General features: G+C 37.4%; 3 protein-coding genes across 3 annotated transcripts in view; all 3 read right to left on the bottom strand.

Moving 5' to 3' along the window:
* si:ch211-39i22.1 (cell surface glycoprotein 1) overlaps positions 1-373 on the bottom strand; it is a 23,121-nt gene extending 22,748 nt beyond the window's left edge. The window contains exon 1 of the mRNA XM_037686382.1: positions 90-373. Within this exon, the coding sequence (XP_037542310.1) occupies positions 90-153 (64 nt within the window). The 5' untranslated portion in view covers positions 154-373. The remainder of the gene's footprint in view (positions 1-89) is intronic.
* A 1,416-nt stretch (positions 374-1,789) lies between these two features.
* snx4 (sorting nexin 4) lies at positions 1,790-10,863 on the bottom strand. Its single transcript, XM_037686913.1, has 14 exons — positions 10,735-10,863; positions 10,052-10,176; positions 5,973-6,114; positions 5,740-5,889; positions 4,994-5,041; positions 4,797-4,852; positions 4,364-4,436; positions 4,143-4,204; positions 3,868-3,933; positions 3,647-3,736; positions 3,001-3,100; positions 2,718-2,863; positions 2,054-2,168; positions 1,790-1,950 (listed from the first exon to the last, which is right to left on the bottom strand). The coding sequence occupies exons 1-14, from the start codon at positions 10,861-10,863 to the stop codon at positions 1,903-1,905; spliced, it is 1,350 nt and encodes a 449-aa protein (XP_037542841.1). The 3' UTR covers positions 1,790-1,902.
* LOC119419569 (52 kDa repressor of the inhibitor of the protein kinase-like) lies at positions 6,763-9,789 on the bottom strand. Its single transcript, XM_037686914.1, has 4 exons — positions 9,655-9,789; positions 9,072-9,193; positions 7,396-7,546; positions 6,763-7,296 (listed from the first exon to the last, which is right to left on the bottom strand). Exons 2-4 carry the CDS (start codon positions 9,166-9,168, stop codon positions 6,966-6,968), a joined length of 579 nt encoding a protein of 192 aa, XP_037542842.1. The 5' UTR covers positions 9,169-9,193; positions 9,655-9,789; the 3' UTR covers positions 6,763-6,965.
* Positions 10,864-13,522: the final 2,659 nt, after the last annotated feature.

Below are 13,522 nucleotides of genomic sequence, written 5' to 3'. Positions count from 1 at the left end.
AGATAGATAGATAGATAGATAGATAGATAGATAGATAGATAGATAGAATTATACACTAATCAGATTCATTGGTTATAATAAATCATTACCTTGCGCCTTGGCATGTGAGGCCAGAAGGCTTCCTAACAGCAGAATCCACAGGTATGACATCATGTAAAACGCGTCGTTCTGGTTGTGAAGAAAATCAGGGCTCAGGCTCCCTTTTCTCCCCCTTTTTTTATTTGTAAAGGACAATGGACCGGTCAGGTATGAAGTTTTCAGATGGATCCAGATGGAGATGCGTGCGCGCCGGTGCGTTCTCGGATCCGTCTCCAAAGGTGCCCAGATGCTGTCAAGTTCAGCGCGCGCCGCCGCAGACCTGCCTGTCGTCCTTTTGTCTGGATTGGGGGGAGACGGTTTGGGTTTTATGAAAGTGGGCGTGTCTCCTCCCGACTGACTGGCAGGGCGGTGGATCTACCTTCCTGTTGCTGTGGCAACATGACCTGACAAATACTTCCTTATTATAACTTTTAATTTAGATTTATGTTCAAGATATCTCCATGACTGCAGTGTTTGACAAACAATTAATTTATATAGATCCATTCAGAACAATTTATTTACATCTATATCATTTAAACATTCTAAAATCATTATTTTCATACAAGACAGGGTTCAAAGTTACACAATAGCAGGTCTGTGTTTATTTCATCCAATCAGCATCTAGATTTTTAAGATACAATTACAAAAATAGAAATCATTAGTCTTTTAGTTTGTTCTAATCCTAAAATGGCATTAGGTTTCTATTTGAGAAAACCACGCGCTCATGTTGAACAATTCAAATTTTTATTTATTTATTGGTGGTGGGAGTCTTTTCCTGCTTTATTTGGGTTTCACATTTTCAGCCAGCAGGGGGCGCCGTTCAGTCAGTTTTTATTTTATTTTTTTAAACGGACAACTCATTTTACTTCTTAAAATAATGTACAATTTGTACAGCACTAGACAATTATAATTCATTTTACATGTTTGCAGTATTGTGATCTGTTAAAATTGGTTTGACAATGTCCACTTGCACTTGACTCCTTTTGTAACATCAAGTATGCTCAGTTTATATTCAGGATCAAAACTAAATAAAGCAAGTGTTAAACAGTTTACCCAACAATCAAAACTATTCATTTTGTAGAGTGAAAACATGTATTTAAATGTATACATTTGGCCACAACTAATAGTAAAAAATCATCATTTAACCACAAAAAAAAAAAAAAAAATTGTGGATTTGGTCACCATGAAGACATTTGGACAAAAGTACCAACGAGGGTGTGAACACACATGCAGGCATCTGATGTTCCACGTGAACTCTGATCCTAACGTCAGAGGAGGTTTGTTGTTTTGATACAAATGAAATATGCTGCAAAATAAAAACAAAACAAATGGACTGAAAACAAACATTCTTGCAAAAATCATATCCTAATGTGAGGTAATGCCAATAAATTCATAGAGTTCCAAGTTGTGTCATCACCTCTACATGGAAATGTTACATAAAAGTGCAACAAAGTCATTCAAACAAATTTATTAGAGTTTTAGCAAAATTATAACATTTGACTAGTTTACTGTAAAAACGATTACGATGACTTTGCTTCAAATCATTTCAGTAAACAGATTAATTCTGGAAAAAAGAAATACAAGAACAAACAAAAACGCAAAGTTTGCTGGTCTTAACACATTCAAATGTCAGGATCCATTTGGCACCAATACCTCCCTCCTCCACTCCTTCTGAAAGTTCAAATTAATAGAAAAGATTCATACTGGGGGGGGGTGTCCTGCATTTTGGTCACAAAAATGTGAGGCAGCACAAGCAGCAGCTGATGGCCCCGGGCTGTACGATCTGAACGACTGCTGCTTTTGAAGAGTGGTACCTGAAGCAGCTCACATTTTGTTGAAGCACTCTTTGGCGTTGGACCACACCTGGATTCCCTGCAAAGACAAACATGTGGCAGAACATGTGAGCAAAGCGGATGGCATTTCTAAGCGTGCAAACACATAACGCACGCAAACTGAATTGAACAGGAACGCCCACCTTTTTACACACGCTGATCTGCATAACAGCGTAGCTGATTAGTGCTTCACGTAAATCTTTGTCCTTCTGCTCTTTAAAACGTTCAATGTCGTTCCACGCTTTTTGCACGAACTCTCTAACGACAAACAAAAGACATCAAATTATCAGATTTAATGCGCACGTAGAACAAAAAAAGAGGAAGGAGAAACTAGGACAATGAATCATTGTTTGCTTCTATTTGGCTAGGTCCTAGTTTTTTTTTTTTTTATTGACTCAGGTGGCTTTTGTTTATAAAACAGCCGAACAGACGGGTTGCTGTGCAACTTTACAGAGGTGCGCAGCAACCGAAGCAGCTGCCACCCTGGTTGGTTTGGCAGGAACGAACCCCTAAGGTGTAACGATAAGGCAGTTAGTGGTATCAACAATCCTCAAGGACAAACATTGTTCATCAGTCCAGTGGGATCACAACCCTTTCCTCAGAGCAGGGTGACGACTGTGGAGTCAAACCAGTTTAACTAAATCTTACAAATATTATATATGTTTTAGTTCCAACAGGATATGTTTAACCTAAAACCATGGTTACTTCATCTGCAAGATCATCTTGAGCATGTTCAAGCAGAAGTAAAACAGAGGAAGACATTTAAAGAACAGGAACTTAATGGTTTATCACTGGTGTTGGCCTTACTGGCACTCGGCGTTCTTCTCCTTGATGGCTTCCTCTCCTTCTTGGATGCTCTGTTCCAGGGCTGCTACCTTGCTCTCCCTCTGCTCCTGGCTCTCCTGACCAAATAACTTACTGGTCATTCCCTTTAGAGAGAAGATTCGCACTGCCTGCACTCACACAAACACAAATTAACATGTTTAGTCGTGGGTTTTAAACGTTCTACAGTTTCTGTATATTTAGCTAAACGTGTGCAGAAAAACTAGAACATTTAAAATCTGTTGTGTGTGACAGTGGTGTGCATTACCCCAGTTGCCAGCTCTTCTTTTTGTTGTTTCTTGTAGGCGAGGTCCTGCGCTGCCATCTCCAGCTCATACTGGATCAACTCATGTTTCCTACACACCGACCTGAACACAAACAGGAAATGACAAATGCTAGAGGATATAATAAATATGCTCTCAAAAAATGATTTAGAAGTGATGATATCCTAAATAATAAAATCACTGGCACAAACGAGGTATTTTACAAGGGTTAAAAAGGTGACATCAGATTGATATTCTTTTGAGTTATTGAGAAAAAAAAAGCTGCTTGGAAATGCTATTAACCTGACATTCTAAAACCACACGTGTATTTATAAAATAAATCTGGATTTTGGTCAGATGTAGGCCTTCTATAATACCTTTTTTTTTTGGTATATCTGAAACATCTACAACTCAAAACCATAAAAACAAAACCAACAAAAATACAAAAATGGTAATATTTGTGCTTATAAGTGATCTTAGGGGAACAAAGATTAAAATTAGTTCCTAAAAACATGATATGATGCATTTGTAGTGTCAAGATTCAAGCACACACACAAAAAAAAAAAATGCAGGTGGCAACCCTTTCATTAGTGTGATAGGCCATATCCTAGGAATATTTTATGACAGTTTGTTTCTTTTACTCTAATTTACCTGACAGAGTCGGTGTAGAAGAGGTATTCTTTCAGCTGGTCTGCGTAATGCTCTTCTTCCTCAAGAATGTCATCTATTGACGCAGCGTACCTGGACATATATTCAGTCATTTCATGGGTGAGCCGTTGCCAAACCACATTGAACAATCAAGAACAAGCTAAAGCTGATGTATAAGAAAAGGTGCCGTGTAAAGGTGAGGAAATATTTATAGTTTGACTTACGTGTCCATGTGGTGGCCAGCGCTCTGCAGCCCGTCTCCCATTTCCTTTTCTATTGCGCTCCATTCACTGAAGACGTCAAAATTCAGGGATGTCATTCTTTACGTTCAGTTCACACAACCTTAAGAATTGTTTTTGATCCTGCAGGCATTGATAGTCTAGAGATTACAATACTTTTTTGTAATCTTGACTGAAGTTTTTAAGATAATTGTATTATAGTCACATTAATCTGATTATTCTAAAGAGAAAAAAAACATGACAATAAATATGTTTCTTACCTGAAAACTCTGCCGTAGTTGGCATGGACCTTATAAACTCCATACTGTCTGTCTGCTACTCGCTGGAATGACAACAATCTAATCAACCAGCAGTCTACTGGAAATGTACCCCTATTTTAATCCTGCCCAAAGTTGACAGATTTTTCTTCATGAAAGCCAAACCTCAGAAACAAACGATGAAGAGTAGCTTCCTCCATTCTTCAGACTGAACTGTTACTTACCGCTCTCACTCTGAGTAACTGAGAGACGACGGTGTTCAACTCATCACTGTAGTGTTTCAGAGCCGTGAACCTCCTGAAGAACACAACAGATAAGAAATATTATTATTATTATTATTTTTTTTTGCTTTTTTCCCCAATAAATTCTATTTGTTTTTTAGTTTACATTGAAAAAGGATAAATTCTCATCCATCCTTCTCGCTTAGAACAGCTCTACCAATTGAGCCACCGTGTCGCCCTTCTTTCATAACCATCAAGTAAAAATTTAACAAACAAATGTCCCAGACATATTTTTTACATCATGAATCTTATAACTGTGTTTTTACAGTCAACATGAATATTTAATTAGTTCTGCTCAAAACAAGTTGTTTTACATGTCAAAAATAAAAAGTATACTTGGAACTTTTAAAATAGAAAAAGGTTGTTTTACACATACTTGTCAGGGTTCTTGACCCTTAACATGGCACTCAAAGACTTTAATCTGGAGTCCACCTTGTAGGGAACAGAAATATGCTTTACACAATCTAAGATTACATTTACTGACCTAAAACAAAACTGAAATATTCATTTTACAACAAAGAACTTGATCAATGCTTTTAAAACGGAGTGAAAGAAATAAAAACACAACTGTACCTTGTCTTGAAAACCTGTCTCAAGAACTGCCTCTCTCCATTCCTTTTCCTAAAAACATTTAGTAAATACAGGACAGACAGGGATGGAAACCACACAGAGTTAAAAAAAAAGAGAGACAAAAGTAAAGGGCAAAATAAATCCCTCAGAAGTTTATTGTATTGTTGTTATGAAGATCCTTTTGTTTAAAACATTAATAAGAAAATTAATGTTTTACACAAGTTTTTTTACGAGTTTTGCATGAGAGCTGGGTAAAAAAAAAAAAATGCATGCAAGAAAATAAACTTTCTCCAAATTGTTTCAACAATTTTTTATTTTAATTTTATTTTTTCCATTTGCTCCTCTGGTCCCTCTATCTGTGACTGACTGGAATGAGTGTGCAGCCTTGATTAATCCTCCAGTAAATTCAAACATTAGACAAGAAGCAGTCAGGATACATGAACACTAACAATTATCTGTACTTTTACAAAACTTTAGTTAAACAGTCAAAGGACTGTAGATAAAGTACATGTTTTTTTAAGATGAGAAGCTTCAGCTCAGATGATCCAAAATAAGGTATAAATAAAACCCTCTAAATGTTGGAGGAGTCCAAATAAGATAGCAAACACAAACGGAGCAGCATCTTGCATTGATTTTCTACTCATTTAATGTTAGTTTAATGTCCAAGTTAAACTATGGACATGTGAGCCATTAAATTTAGTTCAGTAGACTCCAAAGAGACATTTTAAGCTATTTTTGTAATTACTAACCTCTGTAAGAAAGAGAAAGAAAATTTTGTCATTGGACAGGACAGGATGTGATGCAACACGTAGCAGGAAGTTTTCCAGACCAACCCTCCGTCGCTCAACAAAATCTGGGTCGAGGTTGTCTGCAGAAAGCTTGTGCCACACAAACTCAGCCTACAAGAGACACAAGAAAATAGTTACAACAAAAAAAAGCAAATGTAAAAATCCAATACTAGAAGGGCTAACGTGTCACTCACCCTTTTCTCTGGCAGTGGAGGGACGATGACGTACGGATAGGTTACCAGGAGGTACGTTCTGAGGAGCTCAAACTCACTGTAGCGCCTCCACAAAGTGTCAGGAGCAGCCGGCGTACCTCCTTCTGGGACAGATTCAGCTGGCCTTAAGATGAAAAAGGAAAAAAAAAGTTAATTTTTTTTAACTTACAAGATAGTTGGGATGCTGCTCTTGTTAGACAGCTAGAGGCACAGCAAGAACATCTAACCTGTATGCCCTCAGCTGAACTTCTAATTAAAAAAATTTAGAAAATCTTTAAATAAATAAGCAATATGTCAAAGTGCTTTCAACAAGACAGTGATATTATTACTGTTTGTTAATGTACAAACATAGGCGTAGCCAGGATTTTATGAGGGGCGGTTCGTTTGAAGAAAAAGTGGACCTGTAGGACTACTCTGATTGGTTCATTGGCGGTGGTACACATAACTTCAAATGTGTAAACAAGCTAATTAGCTAGCTAGTTAAAACACTGCTGTGTGAGGTAAATCTGTGTTACCAAATAGGCGGTTGTGAGTGGAGAAAGAGCAACACACTGAGAGGGGAATAGCGTGTGTGTCCAGTCTTCTATTCACAACTCATCCCAGACACGAACGAACACTTCGGTACTCCCGAGTCCCGCCCGAACATACACACAAAAAAAAAAAAAACACCGAAGAAGAATGAAAGACGTCATCCTCTTAAAGGCACAGTACCACTCCTTAACTCTAACAACATAAATGCAAACTAAGCCCGCAAATAATAACATTACTTCAATTGCAAAAATAACTCATCTTTTTACTTTGCTTTGTTAGACATTGTTTTTTATGAATGAAATTAATGAATTGAAAAATACAATACAATCCACATCTACACATAAAAAAATGACACTATAGAGTAAGATTAAAATTTCTCAAGACAAATGTAGTTTTGCAAAACCTTTTTTTTTTACAATGCATAAGACAGTTTTGTCCAACATCTTATATCTCTGGATAGACAAGTGAGTCCAGCTCCATCCTCCTCGAGTGTTTGTTTGCAAACACATCAACAACTCTGTCAAGGTCAATGTGTTTGCTGTAGTGAATGTGAAGTAGTGCCAGTGATGAGAGACGCTCCTTCCCCATTGATGCCCGCATGTAGCTGTTCAGTCGACGAAGGGCACTGGCACTGCGCTCACACTCGCAGGAGGTGACAGGGAGTGTGCAGGCCAGTTGAAGTAGGACATGCAGGTTGGGGTACAGGTCTCGGTCACACTCTTTAATGGAACCTGCAGGGGTGTTCGGCCTCTGTGACCCAGGCACTCTGCCATACCTAGCAGAACAATTTAAACAAAAATGTTCTGTATAGCAATGTTGTAACATTCAATTTCTAAAATGGGCTTCTCAGGTGCTTAACTTCAAAATAACTTACTTCAACTTCCACCTTGTAATCTCTTGGTCAACAAGTTCTGGACTGGGTAGGTCTTCGGCATACATGCTCACAATCTCTGTGGTGTCGAGATGACGATTGCATATCACAGATGGCACTAGTCCCAACAAGGAGCTAGCTGTGGCAGACAGGGCTGAGTACAAGAAAGAAACTTTGTAAGAAACATACTTAAGTTTCAAGTTTTATATGTAATTTTTAACTTATCTGTAATTTTTTAAAATGTATTAAATTTTTATTTGTATGCTCTATGACCTCTGTAATATGTACACAATTGTTCAAAAGTTTTGGGTCAACCAATTAACATGTATTTTACCAAGAAAGCTCACACTTATGTAGTCAAATTAGTTTCAAAATGAAAAGAAAATATGTTCATCAAATTGATCAATTTGGACTGACTAACAGAAAATGCCACTGGAACACAGGAGTGATGGCTGAATAAAAAGAGAGTCAAGTGTGTATGCCTATATAATGTTTCTCCACCAGAGGGCGCACTGCAAAGGCTGAAAAAAAATCCTTGGGTCTTTGAAAAGTGGTGGTGGCTTCATACAAAATTAGTTTTTTTTATGCTTTTTAACATTAAAATGATATTATACATGAAAAATAAAGTTGATATTGCTTTAAAAACACCCATTTCCAGACATAACAGTCATTCACTGCATTGACTGTAGTTCTGATTACTTTTGTTATTTTAATTGCATAAAATTGTGATGTTTATTACAAAAATGTTTTGCCAGCAGATTCAGCATTACATGTATGCATATTGTCATTTATCCTAAGAAGATTATTACTACTATATTTCTTCAGCACTAGATGTTATTGATAAAAAAAATATGTATGAAAACAAAAATGCTAATAGTCTGGGGAAAAACAAAAACGTTGTAAAACAACCTTCATAAGTAAAGGCACTCCTTAGCCGTAGTGATCTGGAGAAAGTCATCCATGCCTTTGTGAGCTCCAGGCTTGACTATTGTAATGCTTTATACATTGGAATTAATCAGTCTTTTATCTCCCGTTTACAGCTTGTACAGAATTCTGCCGCCCGCTTTTTAACCAACACACGAAAATATGAACACATCACTCCTGTCCTGTCCTCTCTACACTGGCTCCCGGTTCAGTTCAGGATACAGTTCAAGCTGCTGCTGTTTGTTTTTAAAGCTCTGAATAGACTTGCACCTCTCTACATATCTGAACTTTTGAAAGTCGACCAGCCCAGCAGAGCTTTACGTTCTGCCAGTCAACACCTGCTGGAGGTGCCTTGCTCAAGGTACAAACAATGGGGAGACCGGTCCTGTTCTTTTGCCGGCCCAAAAGCCTGGAATAGTCTCCACTTTGAGCTGCGTGTCACCTCTGATCTGGCTCTGTTCAAAACCAGACTGAAGACCCACTTGTTAAAAAAAGCTTTCAGTCTGTAACTTTTATTACTTTTGGTATTTTAGTATTTTTATTTCCACTGCCTCCTTTTATTGCTGCTGTTTTTATTTTCACTGATTTATTGTACCTGTTTTTATATTTTCTGTCCTGTTAAGCACCTTGATCAATGCAAGGCATTGTAGGAAGGTGCTATACAAATAAAGTTTATTATTATTATTATTAATTCTAAGACATATTATTGACAAATCTATTTTACAAGAAGATCTGTTTTATTTATCTTTTTTTACCTGGAACTCTCGGTTTCTTTGAAACAAAGTTGAACATTGAAGCACAACCTTCAGCTGCTCTTTTCCTCTCTCTGTCCTTCTGCTTGCACCTACCCATCAAGGTTGGTATCCAGCACAGAAACCTGAAAAACAGTTTTTCTGAATGTTTGTTCTTTTGAAAAATTATCCAAACATTTATTTTTCACCATATTCAACACTGCTAAGTTATTGTATACATGTATCCTGTCCAAACTAAGCCTGAGGCCTGTAGCTTTTGTTTAGAAAAAACATGGACGCTCCGTTTCAGGCTTCCTGTGATTAACTGTGTCCTATCACTGTAAACTTAGCTTTAGGGATAGAATGGGGGTGACACTGGTACCAATTTCAGATAAATTACTGTTCCCAACATGGCGGAAATAGACAAAAACAAGGAAAAAAAACATGGCGAAAATCGTCGTCACAAACTTAGCTTAGCTATAGCATGTTTTAGCATTATCCCATATCTTATAAAAACGTGACCCACTTCTAATCTCTCTAACATCAAACGGTACTACTTTAAATACACAAATGAACAGTTGAATCAAAAACCACAATGTAATTTTACCGTTTGAATCCACCGTGTTGCCTTCCAAGCCAGGACAGAGTGAACGTCGTCTTCACCTCGCAGTTCTATATCTCGCGGGAGTTGTAGGTGGGACTTCATTGGCAAAGTGGGCGGTTCGTTCGAACCCCCCGAACCCCCCCTGGCTACGCGCATGTACAAATATGACAAGGCATTGCTAAACTTTGCCCATTTACTCAGTATGGCAACTCTTTAATGATTCAACCATCATAGGTTTTTCCTTTAATCAAAATAAACAGAAAGTTGTGATTGCTGTAAGCTATACAGTATTGTAAAGACAAAACTTGTTACATTAAAACTACAATTTTTATTGAATTAAACAATTAATGTTGGCAGTGCTTGCCCACTCCCGTATCAGCTGATATTCAGGTTTATGTACCTTGTTTCAATGAGGTAGACCGTGTAGGTTTCCTGCATATTAACAGTGTTTTTCCCAGTCCTTTTATCTGCCTCTGCTACGCTTATTTCCATTTTTTTCAACAGAGCAGTACTTCTTTCCACCATCTACAGATGTGGGAGTAAAGTGGACATTTAATAAACGTCACCTTAAATTTGAAAACAAAATAAGAAATGTCAACAACAACAAAATACACAACTACGAAATTCGTATAAACCTCTGCATAGCCCTTCTAAATCTACAATTTACATAATGTAAAGAACAAACATGATCTGTACAGTGCAATGGAGGCAGGTCACGTGACACAGTAAAATGAATGAGGTGCATTCATTGTAAACAAATTAGCATTGTGACATGCTAACTAGCATGCTAACAGCAAATACAAAGTTTTACGAAGTTTGAAATGACCGAGAACAAACTCAGTTTGGGCCTATTTTGCAAACGTCAATTTCACATTGCAGAACTAAAAGCAGAGTTTACTGTAGCAGCCTATACACTTTCATAAAGTTGTGAATTCCTCTTGAAAATTACTTGCGGAAAATGTTGTTGCTATGACTAAGCTAACTCAGGCCGTTGTTCTGCGGGTTTTCTCAAGAGAAAATAAAAAGAGGATTTTTAAAGTGCAAACATGCTTCCTATCAAGAACAATTAAAAAAAAGGACGACCGTGTTTATGATGTTGTTCTCGGATTCCGTTGAAGTGATGTCCGTGTTGCAAATCACGGCTACTTCTTCGCGACTGCCAGAGTCTGCCATCATCATCTGACCGCTGTCAGCTGATCTGGCTGCGCGCATGCGCACTGCAGTACAAGGGTATGGCTCCATTCACTAAAGATGAATGCTGCACGTGTCAAATTGAAGTTAAGGCCCGGGTGCCAAATGTGGAAAGCACAACAGAGAATATCAAATGAGACCAATCAAACTCTTGTTGAGGAACATGCAAGTCCAAGAGAAGATGGTGGGTGTCTGGCTTGAGTTAATGCAGTTTTTGAAATTGGCCCTTAGTTTGAACCAAGATTTTAATTGTGGTCCCCTTTTCAAGGATTCAAGCTTCTTTATTGTCATTCGCATCACATGTGGTGCATGAGGTGGAATGAAACTGTGTATACAGGGTCCCAGTTACATACAACAAAAGCATAAAATGTGAAAGAAAATCAGTAATAAGATAAAATATATGAACCAAGATAAACGTTAACTAAAAATGCGCTAAGCACTAGTAGTACAAAACGTTGAACAGCAGCATGAACATGAGTCTGTGTGAGCAAGTGAATTAGACACTTCTGAACCCGATCAGATTAGATATTAATCTTGACTACTTATAACAATAATTAATTTAAACTTATTTTTTTCCCATTTCATCACTGAGAACTTAAAGCCTACTGATAATTTCTAAGAAACAGATTAAAACATTCATAATAAACTACTAGTAATTATCAGATGGTGCTACATGAACAAAACCAAAAACAAGAAATAACATATTACATTTGTCAACAGAAAGAAAAAAGCCCCAGTAACCAAGATTTATAGCTAAACTCAGCAAAACTTTATTAACATGCAGGCTTATCATCATAACATATGCTGATAAGATTTGTGAACCTTTCAAGCACTCCCTGTGTGTTACATGCATTTCTACAAGTCATGAATGAACCCTGAATTAGCTGAGCACATTTCTTTGGCAAGACTGACATCTGCTGGCAGAATGAGGATTGAAGCAATGATTTAAAACCCCTTATTTTGACTTCAAGGTAGCATATTTTTTGTTTCTAAAAATGAATTACTTCTTAAAAAGACATGATATGGAAATTATTAGCTAGACCAATATTTGAAGAGTGTTTGGTGTTTGTGATATGACATATGTAGGTCTAAATTTAATGTTAAATTTTTGGTCTAATGTCACAAAGAAAATCCTGTAAGCAACCACAATATTAACCTGTGGAAGGGGCCGGGCGCAGTTTATTTGCACATCTTCTTTCACTTATATTGAAGTTACTTTATAGCTTTATATTTTGATTTTTCACCATTTTCCCAAGACTATAAATTAACATATTTTGTCCCCATTTCAGTGTATTTTTTAAAGAAGAAGAAAAAAAGTAAAAAGGGGTTGTTTAGTCAGATCAGTGGTATGCCTCAGTCTAGTAAACAGTACAGAAGCATGACGCTTGAGTTCCTGTGGTCGCAATATTGTGCAGTGTTTAATGTTTAAAGAGAAGGGTGTGGTAACATGTAAAAAGGAGGCGTTTTATATATTGGCTGCAAGAATTTAAATGTTTGGGATTGAACGAAAACCGCACAAAGGGTAATAAAGATATTTTGAAATAAATACTATAGTCAGTAATTGAAAAATGATCAATGGCAGCCGCACCAGGTGAGGATGGATAGAAGGAGTGATGAGTGATGTGGTTTCAGGCTGCAGCATGTCCGGAAACCCAGAGCTTGTGCTGTGATCAGCCACCATCTCAGCAGCAGCATAGCTCCCATTCTTTCCTGCCACTGACCTCAGACCAGTCACCACTACTTCCTGTCCGGATGCACAAACATTCACACACATATTGACACAAACACATCAAGCCCAAACTGGCTGGCAATAATTGACCATTTGACAACTTTTACAACTGTCTGAGCGACAGCGTAGCTATGATAAGCAATTTACTGTGCACGTGTGCTCATGCACATATAGTTTGTTTGTTTGCTTTTTAGGGGATGCCTATATTTAGAAGTTCTGAGCAGGCTACTGACTCACTACAATGTTAAAGCGTGTTTTGCAATTTTGAGACATGATACTAACACGCCTACTGAAAAATAACAACAAATACCAATTCACCAGTTAATGTCAAAACAACAGTTTATTGAATACTATGACTTTAAACCAGGGGTGCCCAAACATTTTGCCTGAGAGGGTCAAATTTAAAATCGATCCGAGGGCTGGGGGTCAAATGCAATGATATAATACAAGAAATGCAAATACGCCTTTAAGTAAAATCCATTTATTTACTATACAGTTATTTAAACTTCCATTCTGTATAAAGAACATTACAGAACAGGTTGTGTTAGTGGTGGTGGTGGGGGTCTGGGGGTCCTCCCCCAGAGAATTTTGAATAAAGTAGATGCCATTTCCTGCATTCTGGTTTTACAAAGGTTTATTACAATAAACTAACATGAAACAAAAGATGTAAACTCTGTTATTATTAAAATCTCTCTGACTGCAAAGCGTTCATAACCCTGCTGCAGCTCTGCAGGTAAGGGGTGTTCACTTCAGGACAAATTGTGGTTGCTAATTGGCCAGTTGCTGACGTGCCTACTGGATTGAATGAAGGTGGTCGGACTCGTGCAAAAAGAAAAAAAAAAGAATCATAGGTTTTACTGGCCTGTTTAAGACTGTTGTCATTAATTCCATATGTATTCAACATTTATTCAATATTCAAGGGATTCAAGTTTTTTTTATTTTTATTTTATT

This window comes from Nematolebias whitei, chromosome 13 (genome assembly GCF_014905685.2).
Source record: "Nematolebias whitei isolate Nwh7 chromosome 13, NemWhi1, whole genome shotgun sequence".
NCBI classification, from domain to species: Eukaryota; Metazoa; Chordata; class Actinopteri; order Cyprinodontiformes; family Rivulidae; genus Nematolebias; species Nematolebias whitei.
The sequence above is the reverse complement of the archived record's forward strand: the minus strand, read 5'-3'. Positions and strand labels throughout refer to the sequence as shown.

Excerpts from the sequence above, each read along its gene's own strand:
- LOC119419569 (XM_037686914.1), bottom strand. The coding sequence starts at position 9,168 with ATGGGTAGGTGCAAGCAGAAGGACAGAGAGAGGAAAAGAGCAGCTGAA. Across the intron at positions 7,547-9,071 it reads AAAGAAACCGAGAGTTCCAG|CCCTGTCTGCCACAGCTAGC; the intron begins GTAAAAAAAGAT and ends TCTTGTACTCAG. Across the intron at positions 7,297-7,395 it reads ATTACAAGGTGGAAGTTGAA|GTATGGCAGAGTGCCTGGGT; the intron begins GTAAGTTATTTT and ends TTGTTCTGCTAG.
- snx4 (XM_037686913.1), bottom strand. The coding sequence starts at position 10,863 with ATGCGCGCAGCCAGATCAGCTGACAGCGGTCAGATGATGATGGCAGAC. Across the intron at positions 3,737-3,867 it reads GCTGGCCACCACATGGACAC|GTACGCTGCGTCAATAGATG; the intron begins GTAAGTCAAACT and ends ATATATGTCCAG. Across the intron at positions 2,864-3,000 it reads AAGAAGAGCTGGCAACTGGG|GCAGTGCGAATCTTCTCTCT; the intron begins GTAATGCACACC and ends GTGTGAGTGCAG.